The 22419-nt window shown below is 35.8% G+C and overlaps 2 protein-coding genes across 2 annotated transcripts in view; one reads left to right on the forward strand and one right to left on the reverse strand.

Moving 5' to 3' along the window:
- The window catches only part of LOC123523039 (uncharacterized), a 331093-nt gene that overhangs the window by 222255 nt on the left and 86419 nt on the right, over positions 1–22419 (forward strand). The gene's annotated exons all lie outside the window — the stretch shown is intronic.
- Positions 2652–8302, reverse strand: LOC123565861 (microfibril-associated glycoprotein 4-like). Its single transcript, XM_045359635.2, has 5 exons — positions 7600–8302; positions 6964–7094; positions 6401–6497; positions 5814–5984; positions 2652–4764 (listed from the first exon to the last, which is right to left on the reverse strand). The coding sequence occupies exons 1-5, from the start codon at positions 7931–7933 to the stop codon at positions 4511–4513; spliced, it is 987 nt and encodes a 328-aa protein (XP_045215570.2). The 5' UTR covers positions 7934–8302; the 3' UTR covers positions 2652–4510.

Here is a 22419-nt window from a genome sequence, read left to right on the forward strand (position 1 = left end):
TGATTAATGTGGGGAAGTTGTCACTTATTTGCGGAAACCAGATTTATATACTAGTAAAGATACAAAAAATACCAGTTATTTCAACTTTGCACCATATTTACTGAATAATGTATAAAAGCAGCATTAAACACAACAAACTGAAACAAATGTCGTTAACCTTGACCTGAAGTAACGACAAGAGGGTGATATACTGATACTGATCATAAGCTCTATACCTAATAAAAGTTTTGTTTACAAGATGTCAATTATATGATTCTTTGTAGACAATTAGTTTATTTTCAGCTAGGCCACCCGCTTAGCTCAATAGATCGGGCGCAGATGTACGGATCGATGGGTCGAATGTTCAGTCTTCGGGCGTGGCTAATGTTCTCCGTGACAATTTGATAAAGACATTGTGTTTGAAATCATTCGTCCTCCTTCTCTGATTCATCTGGGGAAGTTGGCAGTTACTTGCGGAGAACAGGTTTGTAGTGGTTCAGAGTCCAGGAACACTGGTTGCGTTAATTGCCCACCTATACTTAACTGAAATACTGTTGAAAATGGCGTTAATAAACCCAACACAAAAAAGTATTTTCAGCCAGGCAGAAACTAAATGCAATGACTTGTATCGTGGCTACAGTAAATGTACTGGTACATGCCTTCACAAAGACACGAAAATGATAAGTGAGACTGCACTTTTGACCAAAATATAGGTGTGCCATATGTAGTACATGTATGCAGAATATCAAAAAATGGACAGAAGATTATCTAGTTAAAATGTTTCTGTAGAATAAGTTTTTCTGAATTATTTATAAATTACAATGCTAAACACGTGTGCCTTCTAGTATAAAATAAACATCTATTGCTATGTTACGTGTGCAGTTTGCGCCAGTATTTCTAAGACACATTTCTTGTAACTGGCTGTTCTATGGAGCGATTGTCATATATTCCTGTTTTATAAAATGACTCTTTTATTTCTATTAACGATCTGGGTAACGTCTCTGTATATACCTTCACGGATACAGACTAAATACAGACTAAATGAGTTTTAATTTGTGTTATAGGTATAATGGCTCCATTCTATTCAAAAAGCGACGTCTCGCGGAACTGATGTTTCACAGCGTAACGTCAATTCGAAACAAAAATGAAAGTCGCAATCTTATAGCAAAACATAACATTCTGCGCAAAGTTCTCCTCAATCGGCTCTTAAATTTGATTGAAATACTTAATAAGGGTTTAGTTTCTTCTTCTGAATAACCCGCAGGACCTACTCAGTAGCATCGTCGCAGAGTGTATTTACAAAGACATTATGAGCTGATCGAAACAGTGTAGTGATAAAAGGGATAAAAGCCTCATCATATGCATCTAGTGTAAGCTCGACGGCCCTGAAGAGGTCCAGGGTCTGAACAGTGGCTACGTGTTCTGGGGTTGGTTCCAAAGTGTAAATGCCATCTGGGAAGACAAAATAGCGGTAAACATCAGTTCTACAGAAGGTAACCATGTAGTGGAATTTTTGCGAGGTTTTTATTGATACGGTACATCAAAACTGTTCGGGCATCGGACCTCCTGTATGAAGAATTGCCATTCGAGGTCCGAACTCATCATACAAGCGCTGCTGGTGATCTTGTAGTTCTTCACGACAAACCTTGCTGCCCGGCGTTGAACTACTTCAATCTGTTGAGTATTTCTACTTTTGTTCGGGTCCTTGGACATCTTGACAGGTTACGTCGTAGAAAACTGAGACTACAGCTAGCCTTCTTGCAAGTTATGTCGACATGGTGACTCCAGCTTAGGTTGTCACTTAGGTTAACACCGAGGTGCTTCCCGTGTTCCTCAACGCCTGTGGCCATGAATGTTGTATGTGACCTGTATAGGTTTCCGTTTTCGAGTGATTCTGATGATCTCGCTCTTAGATGGATTAAACGACACCTGGAATGTACATCTGAATGTATCGTATAAAGTTTAATATACAGCACATACTGATTAAAGCACCTAATAAACAGTGTTTAGCGCATCGTAACGTATACATGTATAAGGACTGTGCCTAAAGGAAGAGGCTCTTAAAGTGCTATATCAACATCAGAAGACAGCTAGGGAGTTCCATACAACACATGTCTGCACTTAATTTAATTAATAGGGGATTTTTTACCTAATTTCATACGCGGAAATCAGTTTTGGTTGTATATTCAACCAAATTATGACACTTCCCGGAAGCTTAGCTCATTAAGGAGCATGCATACTAAGTATCTATGGATCGCGTGTTTGTGTTTGATCACTGGGTAAGGTGTATGTTCCCTAAAATACATTGTTTCTGGAATCATACATCCTCCATCTCTGATTCATGTAGAGAAGTTGGCAGTTATAGGCGGAGAATAGGTAAATTCTGGTACGGAATCTAGAAACAGTGGTTATGTTACCTGACCGCGTTACATAACTGAACTAATGTTGAAAAACGTCGCTTAACCAAAACAACAAACAGGGGAAGCGGTGATCTAGTAGTTAATGTGTCAGCCGTTCGAACCCCTCTAGGGTAATGACAACGCCTTCTCATATATCCCAGTACTGGATTTTCCAGGAAACAGACTCGAGAGGGGTTCAAATAAGCTTGAAGCTTATCGAGATAAAATAAATTAGTATAAACTAAAATAAAACAACAAACAAACAAATGTTTGACACTTTTATTCTTAGTACACGTACACATAGTATACGAATGATTTAAGAATGATTTGACATGGATTTAAACCGTAACTGCACACATAATTATGTGTTTATATCTACTTGCCGACAGTTGGGGTTAAATTTTTTACATGTTCGTTTCCATCAAGTTTGGAATGGAATGTGTACGACAATGAATAATGATAAAGTGAATGTAAATAAGTGTAAAAATATTGGTTAAAGGTAAGAAGAATGTTCCTTTTTTACATTTTTTCATAAACGTTGCAACGGATAACTCACATCTGCAAAATATTTTAGTTATTTGTTAGGGTATCTAGCTAGGTAAGTTTGAACTACTGTCGCTTTCGTTGCACCCGAGTTTTAACAATTTTGAGAGGGAAAACAATCGCCCGAAAAAAATGTGAACCAGTCACTTTATGGGATTTTACACAACTTAGAACAAATATAAGAGTGAATAAAGATCATCATTTTACCTTCTTTTTTCCCCAAAAAATACGTGTTATTATAATGTTTTATCATTGATCCATTAAAGTCTGGGTTTAGACAGGCATATAAGTATACAGAATGCATACTAAATTATTTGAGTAGTTAGATATGAGTTAATTGTGTTTCAAATAAATGAAAAACTGCAAGAATCGTTTTTTTTTTTGCAAGACAATCCACCGCAGCAATAGTGAGATTGTTGTCCTTATATTTCACATATAGTTCGAAAATATAAGAATATTCCAGGTTAGAAAAAATAACATAACTATGTGTGAAATGAATGCGACATTCATTCTTTCCATATGGATAAATGTGAAAATAGGCAAAACATAAAGAAACTGTATAGAGGAGAATGACCAACAAGCCATATTATTTCCAAGGATTTCTAAGTTCTAAGTTACACTACCAATCTATTTCAAAGTGCCAACACATTTAGAAGAAAACAAATAAGAAGTCCAAACCGAAGCTGTGTCATCAAATATTAGTAAATACCATTTTTGTAAAATGGTTCGGAGATTACATCATTTTCTTCGGTATTCTGCAAATTGTACATTATATTATTAAACTGGCAAGTAATCATATTTGTATTTTCTTCTCCCGAAACATTTTAGCAGCTTAAAACTTTATATTTCTGGATAATTATTTGAAAATATATCTACCGACAGTTGAAGACCTGGAATAGTTTTATGTCAGTACACAATTAATTATGAAGTACACTGCGTGCCTTTGTGTATTATGTTTGCATGTTTATCAATACTCCAATTTTCTAAATTCAGATTATGTAATACAACACTCCCCACTACCAAGACTTATCTAAAACTAAGATCCGGGCCTGAATTTAATCAAATTTTATATTTGAATTATATAAAAATAAATGTTACAGGTGTCACAATTCAAAATTCGCAGGACCTACGGCTGGAAACATACCTTTCCATGTAGAGCAGCGTAATCAAATGAAATTATAATGAAATGAAATAAAATAAAACAAAACAATATAAAGTGTCACGCTAAGATTTTGTTTCAGCTTGAACATCTTCTTTAAGTACACCGCGTGCCTTCGTGTATTATGTTTGCATGTTTATCAAAACTCCAATTTTCTAAATTCAGATTATGTAATACAACACTCCCAAGACTTATCTAAAACTAAGATCCGGGCCTGAATTTATAATCAAATTTTATATTTGAATTACATAAAAAAAAACTGTTACAGGTGTCACAATTCAAAATTCGCAAGACTTACGGCTGGAAACATACATTGCCAAGCAGAGCAGCGTAATCAAATGAAAATGAAATGAAATAAAATAAAACAAAACAATATAAAGTGTCACGCTAAAATTTTGTTTCAGCTATATCATCTTTTTTAACCGTTGACTCATTTTCGTCTAAACATCATTCTGGATGCCTTCAGTGGTTCTAACCCTGTGATTCCACGATGGTAGTATCCAGCCGGTCCGTTTTTGCCGTATTTACCATGAAGATCGCATATTACATACACACAGTTTAAGTACCACCATGCGCTGTGCATCTCTTCGGCACAGTTATCTTCAAACTCAAACATGTCTCTGTCCATCGTTGTGAATGGTTCATTAGCTATTTTCGGAAGGCATTCATGTTCGTATGGCAATCCTTCAAAAAAAATATGTAAGTATTCATTGTTACAAAATTACGATGCCAAAATCAGATTATAGTTATAATATAATTTAAATAAAAGATTATTTGTATTCACTGCGTTGAAAAGAAATTGAAATGTTTAACATTACTTTTGCGATACAATAAAATGTAAAATAAAAGTATTGCTAGTGGTGAATTTAAATGATGGCGTTGGTTTTATTGTATATATACACTGTATATTTATAAGTAATTGTCTTGTTTTGAGAAATATGTACGTGTTTTCCGCAGCTGTAATTTTGCTTTCCCATACACAAAGCGTCTGTCACACAGTTTCAATAATTTTCACAACACTTCGCCCAACTTCAAATGTTCATGTAACCTACAAACTTGGTCAGTGATAAAACACTTGAGCGAAGTGTATAAGAAAAAAATCGCACTCGCCCTATATGAAATTAACTGGCTAAGTCCATAAATTGTAAACGAAAAACTGTGTAACTATATTTATCATAAACTTATTCAAATTCTGTTAAAATAGGTCTTGTATTTCAAAAGGAAATACGAACAGTAGGAAAACAAATTCCGTATTGTACTGAAAAACTTGTATTGCATATTGCCGGACTATTTCATCAATTAATATCCATGACCTGATACAGTTCTATAAAGAGCGTTCACAAAAAATTCCACCCAATATTATGAAGATTTCGTTGGATGTTCACCTGCCAAAAGGAGGTGAACATATACATGGAGGTGTATAATAAAAAGGTCATTATAACAGTAGCTAGATCTGGTATGTTGTATTCGGCTCTCGTGGATTTTGCCAGGCTGGATCAGACCTGGCAAAATCCTCTAAAGCCAAACATAGCATCTCAGACCGAGCTGCTATTACAATAACCATTTTATATTTTTTAACTTTTCTCCCTGTTAGATAGAGTTATTGTAAAGCAAAGACTTCTCTACAACATTTTCAACTACTAGTATGTTGTTTAGAGATTGACAGTTTTATTCAAATGTAACAACAACATGCATGTGCTTTTCTAATATTCTGTAGTTTTGTTTGGTTTTACCGTGTTTCTCATGATTGTAGAAGTGTTCCTCGAAATACACGCTATATTCGTTTCCATGTATCATTGTGAAACCATCAGCAATCTCATGTCCTGTACTCCCATTTTTTGCCGTGACCTGTAGCATGAGCTCGGATCGACCTGTCTTGGCCATCTCTTCAATGTATTTAAAGCCTGAAATAAATCAAAAGCTACAATAGAATTGTTCAGGTGAATTGATTCCGATATATCTAGTGTTTTCATAAGCAATATTTTTTTTCTATTTCCGTGGTTTGTTATATAACCTTTCTCATCAATAACAAATGTACATGTAACACAAAGTATTTTCAATTCCAAGAAATGACTTTAAGAACTCGCATACATTTCCTTGTTACTGATCTATTTACCAGTAGTACCCCGTTATTTGTTCAAGTTGTCAGAGCTTACTGCCAATAAAACAAATATCTGAATATACTGTTATCATAGATTTAAAGCTTAAATGGTATGCAGCCTAATCAGATGAAAAATGTTGTGCAGTTCCGCATCATTACATCCCAATCAGAAAACAAAAAGTTTACACATGTAATGCCATTCATCTCAAATATACCTACCAAGCCAAAATTCCCCAGCTGTGTCACCAAATCCATTTTCATAGTCAGTGAAATTTCGATAAAAGTCGACTGTGCCGTTAAAACGGTTATGGAACACCTGAATAATAAGAATAAATTGATATAAGAGCAATAGATATGACCAGAGAAAGACACGTTCCCACTTACATTTCAATGTCTAGTGCTAGTGTTTCTGTCGAACGCAGGCTTGCTTATTACATTAAAGTAATTAATGACGGAAGTGATTGGTCGTAGAAATTTCAAATATCACCATACGTGTATGTATAATTGTTTTTGTTTTCATTGGATTTAACGTTACACGGACACAACCATTTGTCGTATGGCAACTTTCCAACTATTTTTGGTGGAGGAACACCCGAGGTGCCCTTTCGAACATTCCTTCCGGAATGGACGGGAACCTGGGTACAACAAATTATCTTCCATAAGTCCTCACATGAACTATATACATGTACACACTAGGCGAAGTCTCGAACCCACAGTGGTAAGGAACAAGTGATTAGACGATAAACTGTACTTTCAACGTGACAAAAAATAAATAAACTAACCGTCCATCCCCCGCCATTCGTTTCCATATCACACAGAACTTTGATTTTTGATTTGCTTTTCCACGGTTTTATTTCATATATACCACTTGCTGCAGCACGATTGTTCTCCAATATGTCTTTGCAATCAACTCCTGAAATGAAAAAAGTAAACATTCTACAATCATACCTTTTGCTACTGATGAAAAGTAGATAAAAATGAGAGTATTTATAATTTAGCGATTCGAACAAAATTGGAATATAAACACGTACTTCACTTCTTGCGATGAAATCTGGCTCGAAAACATGTTTCGAGCATTTAAAAGCTCTTATCTTAGTTCTACACTTATTCAATGACTTTAAAATTCTTTGTGCAAACGGTCTTTATTTTCAGACTTTCACCATTTTTTCTTCATGTATTATTACTGTGTCTTCGTGTTTTATTACAGCATTCTTGAATTATTACTCTGTCTTCGTGACACATTATATACCATTGTCTTCCTTTATCATTTTTTTCGGGTGAAGAAATGAAATAATGAATGTCCTTACAGAACACCGTACTAGGTAAAGGTAGTACAGTTCTGACTTTTTTGTGCCAATCATGTTTTTCTTATGTACATTTCACTTGTAAATGAAACGTCAAAAAAAAAATGTACTTACTATGACTTCTGTAATAAGTTGACCCTGGAAGCTGAACGACAGGGTTACTCAACCGTTGACCGAAAAGATCTACCATGCATCCAATGCACTTGAGGTCGTCTTGTTGGTAGATGAAGCTTGAGCACATGCTGTCACTGTGACACAGTTTACCGCATGCAGAAGCGTCGGCAGTGTTTGTTTCGAAGACCGTTAAACTGGGAATGCACCTGTAGCCGTTAAAACCGGATTCAACGTTGTATTTTGTCCATCTAATGCCATCTGAGAATAAAAAGTTGCATACAACTACGAAAATCAAGATACACATTGACAACGCACGAAATTTCACGTTCTCCATTATTTTCTTTTTTTTTAATTTCACTATCGCAATTTGACACAGCGGAATCCAAACTGCAAATGATCAGCCTTTCACTTCGTCTCTGTACAGTCAGACGAAATGGAAATGAAACACGAGAGCTTTGACACAGGCCATGTAAGCCACTGAATAAATTATACGTGCAATACGACGTCAAAGACAACGACTATATTATTGAAATTGCAAGGAAAATAGAATTATGTGTATGGCTTAAGTTTTATAAATCGTCATAATATCATTTTTAATGCAGCTGCTGTTTGACTTTATTTTCATCTGTGCATCTGGTCAGGATCCATGCTAATCGCTAATGGTTTCCCTTTGCGCAGGCTGGTCTGGATCTACGCTGGTCGCAAACGCACTATGTTGGTTTTCTTATGGGGCGGCTCCTATATAAGAGATGACGTTTTTAGTCAGTATAAAATAATACTAGTTTACTTTATTTTGAAGCAGTTTTCAAAACACCATTTGAAGTTGGTATTTGTTAATTTGTCCGCAACGTTTATATTATTGATTCGTTAAAAGGTCTCAAAACAAACACTGAAAATGTTTCAGACCACTTTGATGCCGTCGTTGTCTATACATTATTCAAATTGTGATTTTGTTTGCCTTTTTCTTATCATTGTAATGCATACTTTGAATGCCTAACGTACAATACTGTAGCATGCTAACATATTACAAAATATCAACATCTTATAAAGCATTTTGAAAAACTATGTATGAATGCACATGTGGCTGTCTCTTAATTTGATTTCTGTACTTGTTAACACGTATAAATGTTTAGTTCAGTTCAACCCGGGGTTAGAGGGCGTGGACGGTAGCTTGCACTTCCACTACGCTGAAGAAAACCGAGCCTGCAACATTTATGTCGTGTTGGGTGACCTGTGGTTTTCAACGGAAACATAGATGTTGATGTTCAATACTTTTGTTAAACTGTAAATCTATTTGTGTAACTTTGTAGTTTTTGTCATACCTTTGATACTTTAAAACCAATACTGCTTAACATTTCTGGAACGATTTTGTTTGTTTTCTCATATTTCTAACATTGGTGTATACAATGAAATATTTATTTCCAGTATTGAATATTTACCATGCAATCCATTTGCGATATACATATATGGTCTGTATATATACTTAAAGGCAAAGACGCTATTTATCTGCCATCTCTATGGATAAAGTCCACACTAGTAAAGTATAAGAGTTTTATCATTTTATGACAATTTGTCTGTCTGTTGATCATTTTCAGAACATAAAATGTCACAATTACCCAAGGTATTTTAGATATGATCCTTACAAATATTATTTTTGTAAAACACTCAAACCATTATTGTGGTAATCATGCACGTACACTTTACGTTGTAATCTACGATAGTATAGAAAACTATAGAAAACGGACCTTCCAATGTCTAATTATCAAATTTCGATAATTCTGAAAATTCTAGACTGGTTCCTTCAGTTTGTAGCGCAGACTATCTACGCATTTTGAATAGAGCGGGCCCATTAGGGCCCCGTAATAATGTACATAGTATGCTACAATGTGATAGATTAATTACTGGGTTTGTTAGTGATCCTCCATGGATTAACGTGGGGTCAGTATGATAAATGAAGTGGGGGCGATGCCGTATCAAAATCCCCACATGATCATACTGACCCCACATATTTTCATTGAGGGTCACTAACAAGCCCTGTAATTCATATGATTTATCGACCACTTATTAATAGCCTAAAACGACGACCTTCCACAGAAGTATAGGGGGTCAATGAAAATGCTAGAATCTGATAGGACGTAAAACAAACATTTCTTTGGGTCAAGGCAGTTCTGCTTACCAAGCTAATTTGTTTGTTTGTTTGATTTGGGTTTAACGCCGTTTTTCAACAGTATTTCAGTCATATAACGGCGGACAGTTAACCTAACCAGTGTTCCTGGATTCTGTACCAGTACAAACCTGTTCTCCGCAAGTAACTGCCAACTTCCCCACATGAATCTCAGAGGTGGAGGACTAATGATTTCAGACAAAATGTCAAATACATGTGATAATGCCTGCAATGAGTGTAAAGAAAATGATGAAATATTATATCCTTAATGGGCGAATTGAGTATATAAGTCACATGTTGGAACTGGGACCGGCTTTACTATAATTTTGTACATGCTCCACTGCAGGGACGCCTTTTAAAAATTGTATTACAATAGTAGGAATATTTTTTCTAAAAATGCCATATCTGTACATTGTGAATGCTCACAACAGTTTTTCTAAAATCTAATTGTGTGGTATTTAGCAAAGATGATATTGAGAAAACAGTTTGAACAGAGAGGAGAAAACTTAAAGTATATCAATTTCCACTTGAGATGTGACCAAACAAAACACGTTACTGTGATTATAAATATAGAATATATGTGCTGCTTGTTTAGCACATGACTCGCTTATTACGCATTCTGTAGAACACAGTATTACATTATTCTTCGATGAAAATGTAATTATGTTGGTTTAACTCACAATAATCTAACAGTTATTCTTGAGCAACAATGACATTCGATGCATTTAAAAAAAAAGATAAAACCAGTTATAAAATTTGTTGTCTGCTTTGCAAAGCTTGCATGTGAAATGTATTGACTGCACATACTGGTTATTTTAGCCCAGAAGATTTTATAGACAAAAGTATAGATTTACAGAGATTTGGCTGGTATACCAGCGAATACTGCCTTCTTTCAAAGATAATTTTAAATATTCATGGCCTACAGAAGACAACATAGCAAATACCTTAGGTTTTGACTTCAAAGTCGCCATAACACCAGACGATGTAAACAAGTCCTGTTTGTCATATTTCGTAAATACGTAAACAAAGGAGAACACATATCAATTAGAAACAGACACATTCCAAGACCCCTGCCTGCACAAAACAAAACATTGTAGTAGCGCAATGAATTATTAATGCACAGACAATAAAAGACGTAAAACAATACATTGGACGAAAAAGGAATAGAGAAAGTAAACAATGTACGCGTTTGGCTTGTAAAACTGGGCAGACGTCCGTCGGCGCTGTATTTAGCGAAGGCGTCTTCTTCGTAAGCGATTGCTTGACAATATACTAGTTGTTGCCAAAAGCATTTGTTACAGTGCATACTGATTTTACAACTTGGTCAAGCTGACACATTATCATAATGCAAATGTAAACATAACAGCTCCAGTTTTTGTTTCAAAGACAGAATTAGAGTGACATGTCTGTATAAAAAAGGATTCGTAGCCAAGGGATGCATCCCATCTGGGGATCAAACCTATGATCTACTGAGTTTACTAGTTAGGTTTCGATGATGATGTCAGCCCAGCCGTTCACTGCAGGAAAAGCTCTATTCAACACACCAGTAACAGTCTACTAGTTAGCTATCCATATAGAACAACAGTGCCGTTACTTTTTGTATTGACATCTGCAATTTCAATGGGTTTACCAAATTACAAACATTGCTACAGAATACAAGATATACAGGTCTAGCATCTCATAAAGGTTTATTTCTTCGTGCAAACAGTTATATAGCTGATCAATGTTTCCCGCTTGAGATTCTAGGGTGCAAACAAGTTTTATACCAGCAAAATTTGCTGTTTAACGGGCAACAACTCCTACATCCAAGGTTAAATGTGTTTGATTTTTCTAAAGGCACCTTTATCTTTCACCCAGTTGATATCACACCAGCTTTGGTTTATACAAATGATAAACGAATGTGCTAGGCTACACATAAGCTTAAAGGTATATTAGATCCAAATTTCATATTTACAAACATAAACAATTATTTAATATAGTTTTGTAAACATTGAATTAATAAGATTATTTAATAAACAGTTTTATGCATTAAGTTTAAAACAGTACACACTGTTTACATGAATAGATAAACATGGTATAAATGTGTACTGTCACTGAAAAACATGGCTGTTTTTTAACAATCAACTGTTACTTCATAACATTTCATAACATTTAATTATGAGTGTAGCTCCACTTGCAAACTTTATATATTTAGTAAAGTTAAATACATTTGATGGGGATTTAAAGGCACTCGCTACAGTTTTTCCGGACGGGTCGATATTTACCCCAACACCGTGCCAATTTGGTTGTGTTTCTAATCAATATAAGAAAAACTTTTTTCTCTGACACTGTGCCAGTTTCATTTGAAATGTAAAAGAAACCTAAAAGCATGAAAAAATACAAGGTTTTAGCTTGATATCAACAGTTTCTAAGGTTTTATGGCATTTTCAGTACCACAAGACAAAGCGTCAGATTTTGTCAAAAATAGCTGTCGCGACATAATTTTGAAGCAGTTACCCTAAATGCAGCCTTGTTTTGCCCTGTTTTGACATTTTCTACTCTGATCTGCATACAATTTACACATTTAAACTGTCAATCATGTTCACTTTTACCTCTGATGGTCAGACATTAGCAGTCAGTAGGCTATAAATATGCAGTTTTTGAAAAAAATACATACAAAACAGTGAAAAGGTGATATTTTGGGGTTTTATCCTCATTTGCAATAAATTTGTCATTTTCTATCAAATTCTAATCAAACTAGCCCATTTCCACCATCATCTGGCCAGATTTCAATTTTTACCAATGTCATCTTATAGGTTATAACACACTAAATAGTTGTTGTTCTTTATTCTATATAAAATTGACCTATTTCCAATGGCCGCAGCACACATCAGGACCCATTTTAAATGTCTGCAAACTACATTTTCTTGAAGAATATTGTCAGTGCTAAATAAAAATCAAAAGAAAAGTTGGGGTCAAGTTTGATGCAAGAAAAATAATTTCAGTCAAACACACAAACTGCAAAATCAGCTAAAAAATGAGACCCCAAATTATACTGGTGGTGTATGATCTAAGTTTCCATGAAAAATTTTGTCATGGTATTATTTCATGATCAAAATGCTATCTTCATGTCAAGCATAGATCTGTCATGTGATTTTACAAAAAAAAATGCAAAGAAAATAAGGAAAATAGCTCTACACAGCGAAAAAACTATTTGTATCCGCCATTATGCGCCTACCATTTTTTTTTCGCGCCATTTTTCTATTTAGTGTCTGTATGCCTGTAGCTCACTGCAGACTTGGTGCGGTCTTCTGCGCATGTCCGGAAGTGATTATCTAATGTCGCGTACGGCAAAAATTCGCAAATTATTGTATGTTCGCATGCATTTAATGTACAAAATGTATAATATACTGACTAAAGGTTAGGGTAAGTATCACCATGGTTACAAAATATATACATTTAAAGTACTTTTAGTTCAAATTGCTTCAATCCGACATATACTGGACTCTGTTATTTATACCAGCGCTCAAACTCTGCATTGAGTCACGGCTGTTTCTAATCCCGTACCGTACCCGTACCGTACATTGGTAAACTATAGGTTTTGTTAATAAAAAGGCGGAAACTTTCATCGTTCTATGCCATCAAAATGCTTCAGAAACACCTTAAAATCCGCTTATTAATAAATCTGCCGTTTGATAATTTTATATATATATTTCTAAGTCATTTGCTCAAACACTGAAAAAGTATTTTGTACCAACCAGCGTTGTATAAATGCCCGCCACATCCCACCTCGTTGTAATTTGATTTAAGCGAAATCTAATATGGTGACCTATCAATTTTCTTTTTGTTTTAGATTAGGTAGACATAACCAAAGGTATGTGCAGAGTTTGATTAAATTCTATTATGTGAAACTCGTTAAAATAGCAGAAGTACCAACTTAAAACTGACCATTTATTTATTTATTTGGGGTTTACGGCGCACCAACACAGTATAGGTTATATGGCGCCAAACAGGACTACAAATTTTGGTTCTACATCTCATTTACATCGAAATAAAAACATGAGGTATGGAATCAAAATTTGCATACCCGCTGGAATCACAGAGTTACTGCAAAACCAAGTGTTAAGACCCTATTAGTCGCCTCTTACGATCATGCACGGGTAAGACAGTGGTTCCAATTCTTTTCATACACAGATCGTTCCAGAACCACATGGGGCTAAAACTGACAAAAATATGCAAAAAGAACCCTTGGGTCTGCTGAACAAGTATTCCTTTCTTTACAAAATCATGTTCTTTTGATTTCTCTGAGCATGTTTCAAATAGATACCCCTTATCCCGCCACACAAACTTTACCCCAGCGCCTTAAAAAATTTCTGGGGAAGGGCCTGGATATATTGTTTTCCTTTAAAAAAATGCTTAGATAATCAAATGCTGATTATTGTACTTTACTGAAAGATATTTTAGGATTACAGAAATTTTGAAAAAATGTTTAAAATAGGGGCAAATTAAATTGAAACAAAGCTGGTGACCTAGTATTTTTATTTCGTTTTTCAATACATCATAACATGATCTTTTAATACAAAACATTTCATCAAAATCTATTATTGAGAAAAAAAATACGAAACTGTAGCGAGCGTCCTTAATACCTTTTGAAGTAATTATCTGAAGATTAAATATTTTAGTGAAAGATGGTCATTTGATATTTTTAAAGTCGGCAATTACTGCTACTTCAAGGTCGCATAACTGGTGCCTGTTATCAATCGGGCAGGTTAAAAAATGAGATCCTTCTCATATCTGACATCTGACCAAGTTTTGTGTTAATTAAATAAAAAAGAACGTGTTAGATTGGTCAGCATTTCTTGCCTTTTCGAGGGGAAGGAACGCATAACTTCGACCATGTTATTATCTTCTGAAGCATCTTCACTGTTAATTTTTATATAACCGTTGTAACGTTTACATTTCTTAAACATTTCCACGATGTTTGATTTGGCATCAGTATGTTATATGTATAAATCAATTGATGGTGGGATTCCCTTTGGAATAAAGTTCTTTTTGACACTACTAAAATATATTTATATCTTGACAGTTTCAACAACGTTTTGTTGTCTTCCTCAGAAGTTTTGTACTGCGACGATCGGCTATCTACGGTCTTGTCCGTCAGTGGGATTCCCTGTCCTGCTTCGTCGTGCCCTTAATCGCTTTTCCCATGGTGCTATGGCTTCTTCAAAGTCATGGAGTATATATGTCTATGGTTCCATGGGTTTTGATTTATATATCTTTACATTAGCATGTTTGTTTGTGTTTTACGATGTGTTTCTCTGATAACTGTTTCCACCTGGCGGGGGGGGGGGGGGGGGGGGGGGGGGGGGGGGGGGGGGCAATTTCATTTACACTGTATTGTCATATAGCAACATGGTAGGGCTTAAAGAGTAGAGTGAAGATTGGCGCCAGTTAATTAGTTTAAACTCCCCAGCGGTGTTTTTGCCATTGACCTTTCCAAGGCGATGCCCTACTTTTCATGTATGATTTTTTTTCTGTAGGTTTTTTTTTTTGTTGTTGTTATTAATATGCATTCGTTTGTGTTACTGTGTAGATGTGCTCAGTTTCTGTGTGCGCGTATACAGTTGCACATACACAAATTGCGTTCTTTAAATATGGCTGTTCCTGTGTTGGACTTTTGTACTTTTTTTCTTTCAAATCATCACATATGTTAACTTGTGATGATTGCATTGAAAAATCGATCCATAGTTTACTTCAACAAATGTGACTAATGATTAAATGATGAATGATATTCTTTATATAGCACAGAAGAGATGCAGATGATGCTTAATAGGACAGGACGTGTCAGTTAAAGACATCGATGTAATATCACTGAAAATTGGTTTGAGGTAAAGAGCATCAGTAAGTCATGCTGAATAAACTGGTACGGATGTGTGAATTTTTTAAGTTTTCCGAAATTTGAAGTTATCAGTGCAGAACGTCGTCAAATGATTATGGAGGCCATTGGCATCTGTTGATATGATAACCTAGACACCAATCAATCTTACTGTGTTATGACACGAACAATTTTTTTTGGGGGGGGGATTTAACGTCGCACTGACACATGATAGGTCATATTGCGACTTTCCAGCTTTAATGGTGGAGGAAGACCCCAGGTGCCCCTCCGTGCATTATTTCATCACGAGCGGGCACCTGGGTAGAACCACCGACCTTCCGTAAGCCAGCTGGATGGCTTCCTCACATGAAGAATTCAACGCCCCGAGTGAGGCTCGAACCCACATCGATGAGGGGCAAGTGATTTGAAGTCAGCGACCTTAACCACTCGGCCACGGAGGCCCCGACACGAACAATACAACTCAAAAACAACTGTTCCAGAAAATGCTTCATTTTGTTAGTCTACTGAACTTTTGTCTATTACTGGAAAATGACATTCAACAAAAAGATTGTATTATTGGTTATATGTACAGACAAGCATACTATAATCTGGCTCTCGGGTATATATTTTGACAGTCTTTTTACTGCCTTTGCAGTTACCATCAAGACGAACATTCCAATCTGAACCTACTACCAGTGAAATAATGTTATAATATTCACGTACTCCGTTTTTTTTTTATCCTGTATACCCTGTTAACATCTTGTTTAGACAAGAACATATAGGTTTATTGTTATCATACAATGAACATATTTTACGAATATCAAATCTATAGCTAGTCTATTCATTCTAGAACAATTAGCGATCGTGTATACATTATCACACACGTATTATCATCCTCCCTGTAAGTACAACCTCATGCGAAATATGAAAACAATATCAAGGTTTGGTCACGTGATCTTAGCTATGATTAAACAACAGCAGCATTTACCTCACTTTCCACATACAATGTATACTGAATTAAAAAAGACGTTTACATGTAGGAATATACAATTTGCTTCCTTATATTGTAGTCTACCAATCATTGCATCATCAAACGTTATTATAACATTCACAAGTCTCTTATATCTAAATATATATATGTACATGTATAGGTGGTCAGTCTGATTTTTAACAAGTAATTGGTTTGTTCAAAACATTTACACTTATTTCTGTTCACTTAACGCTTAGAGCATGTTCACTTTCCCTGGGTATCTTTAAAATGTGTTTCCTCAAATCCTTGCTTCACGGACAAGATGGAATTTTAAGCATACTATAAATTTGATAATTATAATTAGGTCATTTGGTTAAATCAAAGAAAGAACATTGTTAATACTTCAGAGGCCAGATTTTCAACATGATCATCAACACTTTAGTCAGAATGTTTCTCTATATAAAATCTAGGTCAAATGTAAAATTGAGATACCCTAGGTCAAAAAATATGCCACTAACTTAAATTATTGAAAAACTTTACGTCATTTACATAAAACCGGCTCAAAATGTTTGTCTATGTGAAATCTAGGCCAAATTAGATACTAAGTTGTCTGGGTAAGAACTAGGTCAGCTGAGCGACACAGGGCCTTTAGGTCACTGATATATAATAGTGTGACATGTACAGGTGATAATGCGTATGAAGATTTTTCGGTCATGGTAGACGTCTAGTACTACCACTCACTTGTGGAGAATGATTTAGTTACTCATACAGTGTAAACTGTGGTGGCAGATTTCTGCAATTTCGTTCTGGCGTGTCAGCTCGCCAGTACCACTAATACCTTATTTGTCGTATCTGCGCGCTAACTTGGCATGCTGACACCCTTCAAACGTGTAAGAACTACATATTAGCGCGCCAATACGACAAATACGTTATATGTAGCATCTGCACGCTGATGTGACACCATTCAAACGCATAAGATCGACGTATTAGCGCGCTAATACGACACATACGTTATCTGTCGTATTGGCGCGTTTATCGGCTGTTCTGGTGTGTTCATGCTCTTTAAACACGCCAACTAGCCAAAACACCAGAATGATAAAAGTTTGGCGTTCAGGCGTCTTGGTACGTTTAAAGGGAGCCAACGCACTAGAATAACAAGCAAACAAGCCGATACGATAAATTAGGTGTTTGTTGTACTTGCGCGTTAATTTGTCGTTCTTGTGTGTTTGCGCTCTTCAAACGCATCAGCACGCCAACATGCCAAAAGGACCAATTAGTACGCCAATACGAGAAGTATTAACTTCAAACGTGCCGACACGCAAGAACGAAATGGCAGAAATTTGCCACTATACATATCTGAACTACGTTTGAAACAGCCTAGTTGTTGGTCAAGTGGAACCTACGACACAAGGACCCTGTTCCTCGTAATATTATTATATACTTTGCGCAGTGCTTCATCGTCTTTACTTGTTGCTTTACTTGTAACATGTTTGTCAGCTTAAGGCCTTACTTGTTGCTTTGCTTGTAATATCTTTGTCAGCTAAATGTTGTACTTGTATTACTAACAATACCGACACTTTCTGATAGGCTTTACTTGTTGCTTTGCTTGTAACATGTTTGTCAGCTTTATTTATTGCTTTGCTTGTAACATATTTGTCAACTTAAGGCTTTACTTGTTGTTTTGCTTGTAACATGTTTGTCAGCTTAATGTTTTACTTGTTGCTTTGCTTGTAACATGTTTGTCAGCTAAATGTTTTACTAACAATACTAAAACTTTCTAGTTACTTGTGTTTTCAGTATGATTATGTAGCCATTGAACCTTTTGATTAAAAAGATATATACATATAATAGACTTAAATATAGGTCATGTAAATAATATACTTGTAAGAATAACTGTTATTATAACAAAAGAAATGGAGATTGAGTTTTATGTTCGAACTATTATTGATGAGAAATGTTGAAATGCATACGGGCAGGTATAAAAAGAAAATTTACTGCATGCCAGTGCATGGTATGTATTCCATTTTTTCTAATACTGTAATATTTGTTACTTTTATTTGTTCACTAACATGAGTATTTTAAAACAACAACACAATGAACAGAGAATTACTGTATTATTTTTATGTGTGCTTTTAATAGGAGAATACTGCTGTTGTTTTTATTCAAAATTCATAGGGTATATAAATATTATAAATATTTTTCTACTGAATGCATGCACCAATAGGTAGAAAAGACTAAGCTTTAACCCATAGTATTTTAAATTTCTGAAATGGACTCATCCATCTTCACTTTGTACTGTGTCACTTACAGTTTACAGGTTGCAGTATTTGAACATTTCATATCCCCATGATTCTTACACATCTTTACAAGTTGCATTATTTGTACATACCTTGAGAAATCATGCGGGACCACCAGACAGTCTGTCCTCTTTGCACAAGCTTTTTCTTTTTATCAGTTGGGGAGGGAATTGAACCCTCTTACATGTTTTCAATCATAAATGTTCAAACATGCAACTTTGTAGTAATCTTGACATTTTGAAAGATTTATATACTACATGTATACTATTAAAACTGTTAATAACATGGCTATATATGACCAAATATACACAAATAAATCAAAATAATAGATATCTATGCTTTACACTGCCAAGTGGTATCTCTCAGCTATTCTTTATGTACATATAACCCGAGAATAAATATCTTGTTGTTACGCTTATTTGACAGCGTCCGCCATTTTGTTTACATCGGTTGTTGCCCCCTATCCAAGATGGCGGCGATAACCGTGAAGCCGACTATTCCCGTGGTCACATGCAGTTATCTTGAAAACATTAGGGACAGTCCTAAGACATCAGATTGACTGCTAACTGAGAAAACATTTCTATTAATTATTTTAATGCTGGAAAATGTCTCCAGAATTATGCCTCTTTTTATTTAAGTAAACACAAGCAGTAAAAGTATATAATTAAATGATTCAGCGAGTCTAGGCGTATTGTATAAAATAGTCAAAGAAATTATTAGCTGCATAGCTGTATATGTTCTTCAAAAATTACAACATGGAGTATTAAATTGCCAAATAAAGATCTCAGGGCATGCCTCGAAAATATATGATTTGGTGGGAAACGTAATAACACACATTTACATTGTTGAAATGAAAGTCATACCGCTTTTCAAATTGCTACAAGATAGACATCAGTTGAAATACCGGTATAGTCTTTCTTCTTCTGCCGTGTGTCAATTAAAAGTTTCACATGGTGCTATAACCTTAGTACGGCCAACACATTTTTATACAATCTCGCCTGGCATACGTTTGTTTTTGACAACACAGAAAAGACGTCGGATGACCTTCAGCTTATCCCGGAAACTTTGAAAACAAAACGCCAATTTGCATTGGTCGATAGCCAGGGTTCGCGCGCAGGGGTCACATCGTCTAAATGTGTGCGCGTGGACTGTTTTGTTAATTCAGCATTTTCTTATGATTTGAAAATACCTGGGCTTTAGCACGACATCTATGAAAAAATATTTGCACTCGAAATAAACATAAATCCCACAGGGGTCCATAACGGAGCAAGGGTATTATGGAGATTTTTGAAACTTCGTAAAATCGTTAATAAGGTCCTTTTTGGTGTTAGTGTCAGTATATGCCTCGGATGTCAGATATTTCTGTATTTACTAAGCAGACCTACACATTTCAGAAAGAAATATTTTCAAAATGAATTTCTTTAATAAATGTTGATTATACGGAAGCGTGAAAGGGCCATCAGACGCTAATACGTTTTATTACGTTACGGCCGCGGAAAGGATATAGTCCGATAAATGTTTGCTTAAACGTAGACTATTTTACTAAATGTACATATGCACAACTGAAACATACAAAGAATGCAAAGAATCCTTTTCTGTCGTTCATTTCGCATGAACTCTGAAAAAAATCAATTCTTATATTAACATTATATTTCCTGTCCATTTGTTAACAAGGTTGTATTATAAACTGCACATATTTTGTCGCAATTAATATTATAATCAGCTTCCTGGCCATTTTGTTCACCAGACGAAACAACGGTGACGCCATCTGATGAACGTTCTAATGAACGTCATAATTTTCAATGGAAAATAAAACAGGCTTCACGTTTCTCAATAAAAAAAAACAAAGAATAAAACAACAGTCTTAACTGAATGCCAGGGACCTGTGTCGCACGTATGTAATCTGGATTTACTAACTTTGATCTAAAATTCGTGTGCTAATTAAAATTAAGATTTTTTCTAAATGGCGTTTAAGGAGCCCAGGAACAATGATTTTGGCCAAACAACATCTTCTTGTTTTATTACATGTATCATTATTACTTGGTTCCAACCCGACAGTCTGTACTTCATTTTAAAAGTTCAGGGTTTGGCGAGAATGCAAAATTCGACCAAAGGCAAACTGGAGTTTTACGAGATATGTTTGCTCGCATACATGACTGGCGAAGACATTGACGTGAAGATAACAGACAAAAAATAAGGCGCATGATCACCATGATTTGAATACCGATGAAGCTATGTTCACCATGCTTTGTAAACCGGATGAGGCTATATTCGCCGTGATTTGAAAACCGGATGAGGCTATGTTCACCGTGATTTGAATACCGAATGAGGCTAAGTTCGTCGTGATTTGAATACCGGATGAGGCTATGTTCTCCGTGATTTGAATACCGAATAAGGATATTGTTGTCGTGATTTGAAAACCGGATGAGGCTATGTTCGCCGTGATTTGAATACCGAATGAGGCTAAGTTCGTCGTGATTTGAATACCAGATGAGGCTATGTTGTCCGTGATTTGAATACCGAATAAGGATATTGTCGTCGTGATTTGAATACCGGATGAGGCTATGTTCATCATGATTGGAATACTGGATGAGGCTCTGTTCGCCGTGATTTGAATACCGGATGAGGCTATGTTCGTCGTGATTTGAATACCGGACGATGCTATGTTCGCCGTGATTTGAATACCGAAAAAGGCAATGTTCTCCGTGATTTAAAGACCGGATGAGGTTATGTTCGTTGTGATTTGAATACCAGATGAGGCTATGTTCTCCGTAATTTAAAGACCGGATGAGGCTATCTTTGTCGTGATTTGAATACCAGATGAGGCTATGTTCTCCGTGATTTAAATACCGGATGAGGCTATGTTCGTCGTGATTTGAATACCGGACGAGGCTATGTTCGCTGTGATGTGAATAGCGAATAAGGCAATGTTCTCCGTCATTTAAAGACCGGATGAGGCTATGTTCGTCGTGATTTGAATACCAGATGAGGCTATGTTCTCCGTGATATGAAGACCGGATACGGCTATGTTCGCCGTGGTTTAAATACCGGATAAGGCTATATTCGACGTGACTTGAATACCGAATAAGGCAACGTCTGCCGTGATTTGAAGACCGGTTGAGGCTGTGTTCGCCGTGATAAATGACTAAATATCCTTATCCTATTAATATCAACGTGAGCAAAAAGCTTTCACTATTAGTGAATTATGCCCCCGACCCGATGCGTGCCCGTGAATGCTACAGTTGTCTTCGCAAAACATGCCAGAATAGTTTAAGCATTAATCATGCTGTGTCCAGACAAAAGAAATGTTCTATAAAGCTAACATTGACCTTAGAGCTAGGTGTCTTGGTCTTGCGCATGACAGTTCAACTTATTATAGGGAACATGTATGCCAACTAATTTTAAAATCCTTTTATGAATTAACAGAGTTATTGACTGGGCAAGAAACAGACCATGTTAACATTTGACTTCTAAGTGTGACCTTGATCTTTGAGCCACGGGTCTGGGTCTTGCGCAAGACACGCCACCTCAGTAT

This window comes from Mercenaria mercenaria, chromosome 8, assembly GCF_021730395.1.
Source record: "Mercenaria mercenaria strain notata chromosome 8, MADL_Memer_1, whole genome shotgun sequence".
Taxonomy (NCBI): Eukaryota; Metazoa; Mollusca; class Bivalvia; order Venerida; family Veneridae; genus Mercenaria; species Mercenaria mercenaria.

Bases quoted from the DNA above. Each gene is read 5' to 3' on its own strand.
- LOC123565861 (XM_045359635.2), bottom strand. From the start codon at position 7,933: ATGGAGAACGTGAAATTTCGTGCGTTGTCAATGTGTATCTTGATTTTC. The intron at 6,498-6,963 runs GTTAGTTTATTT...CTTATTATTCAG, and splicing joins CGAATGGCGGGGGATGGACG to GTGTTCCATAACCGTTTTAA. The intron at 4,765-5,813 runs GTAAAACCAAAC...TTTTTTTTGAAG, and splicing joins CTACAATCATGAGAAACACG to GATTGCCATACGAACATGAA.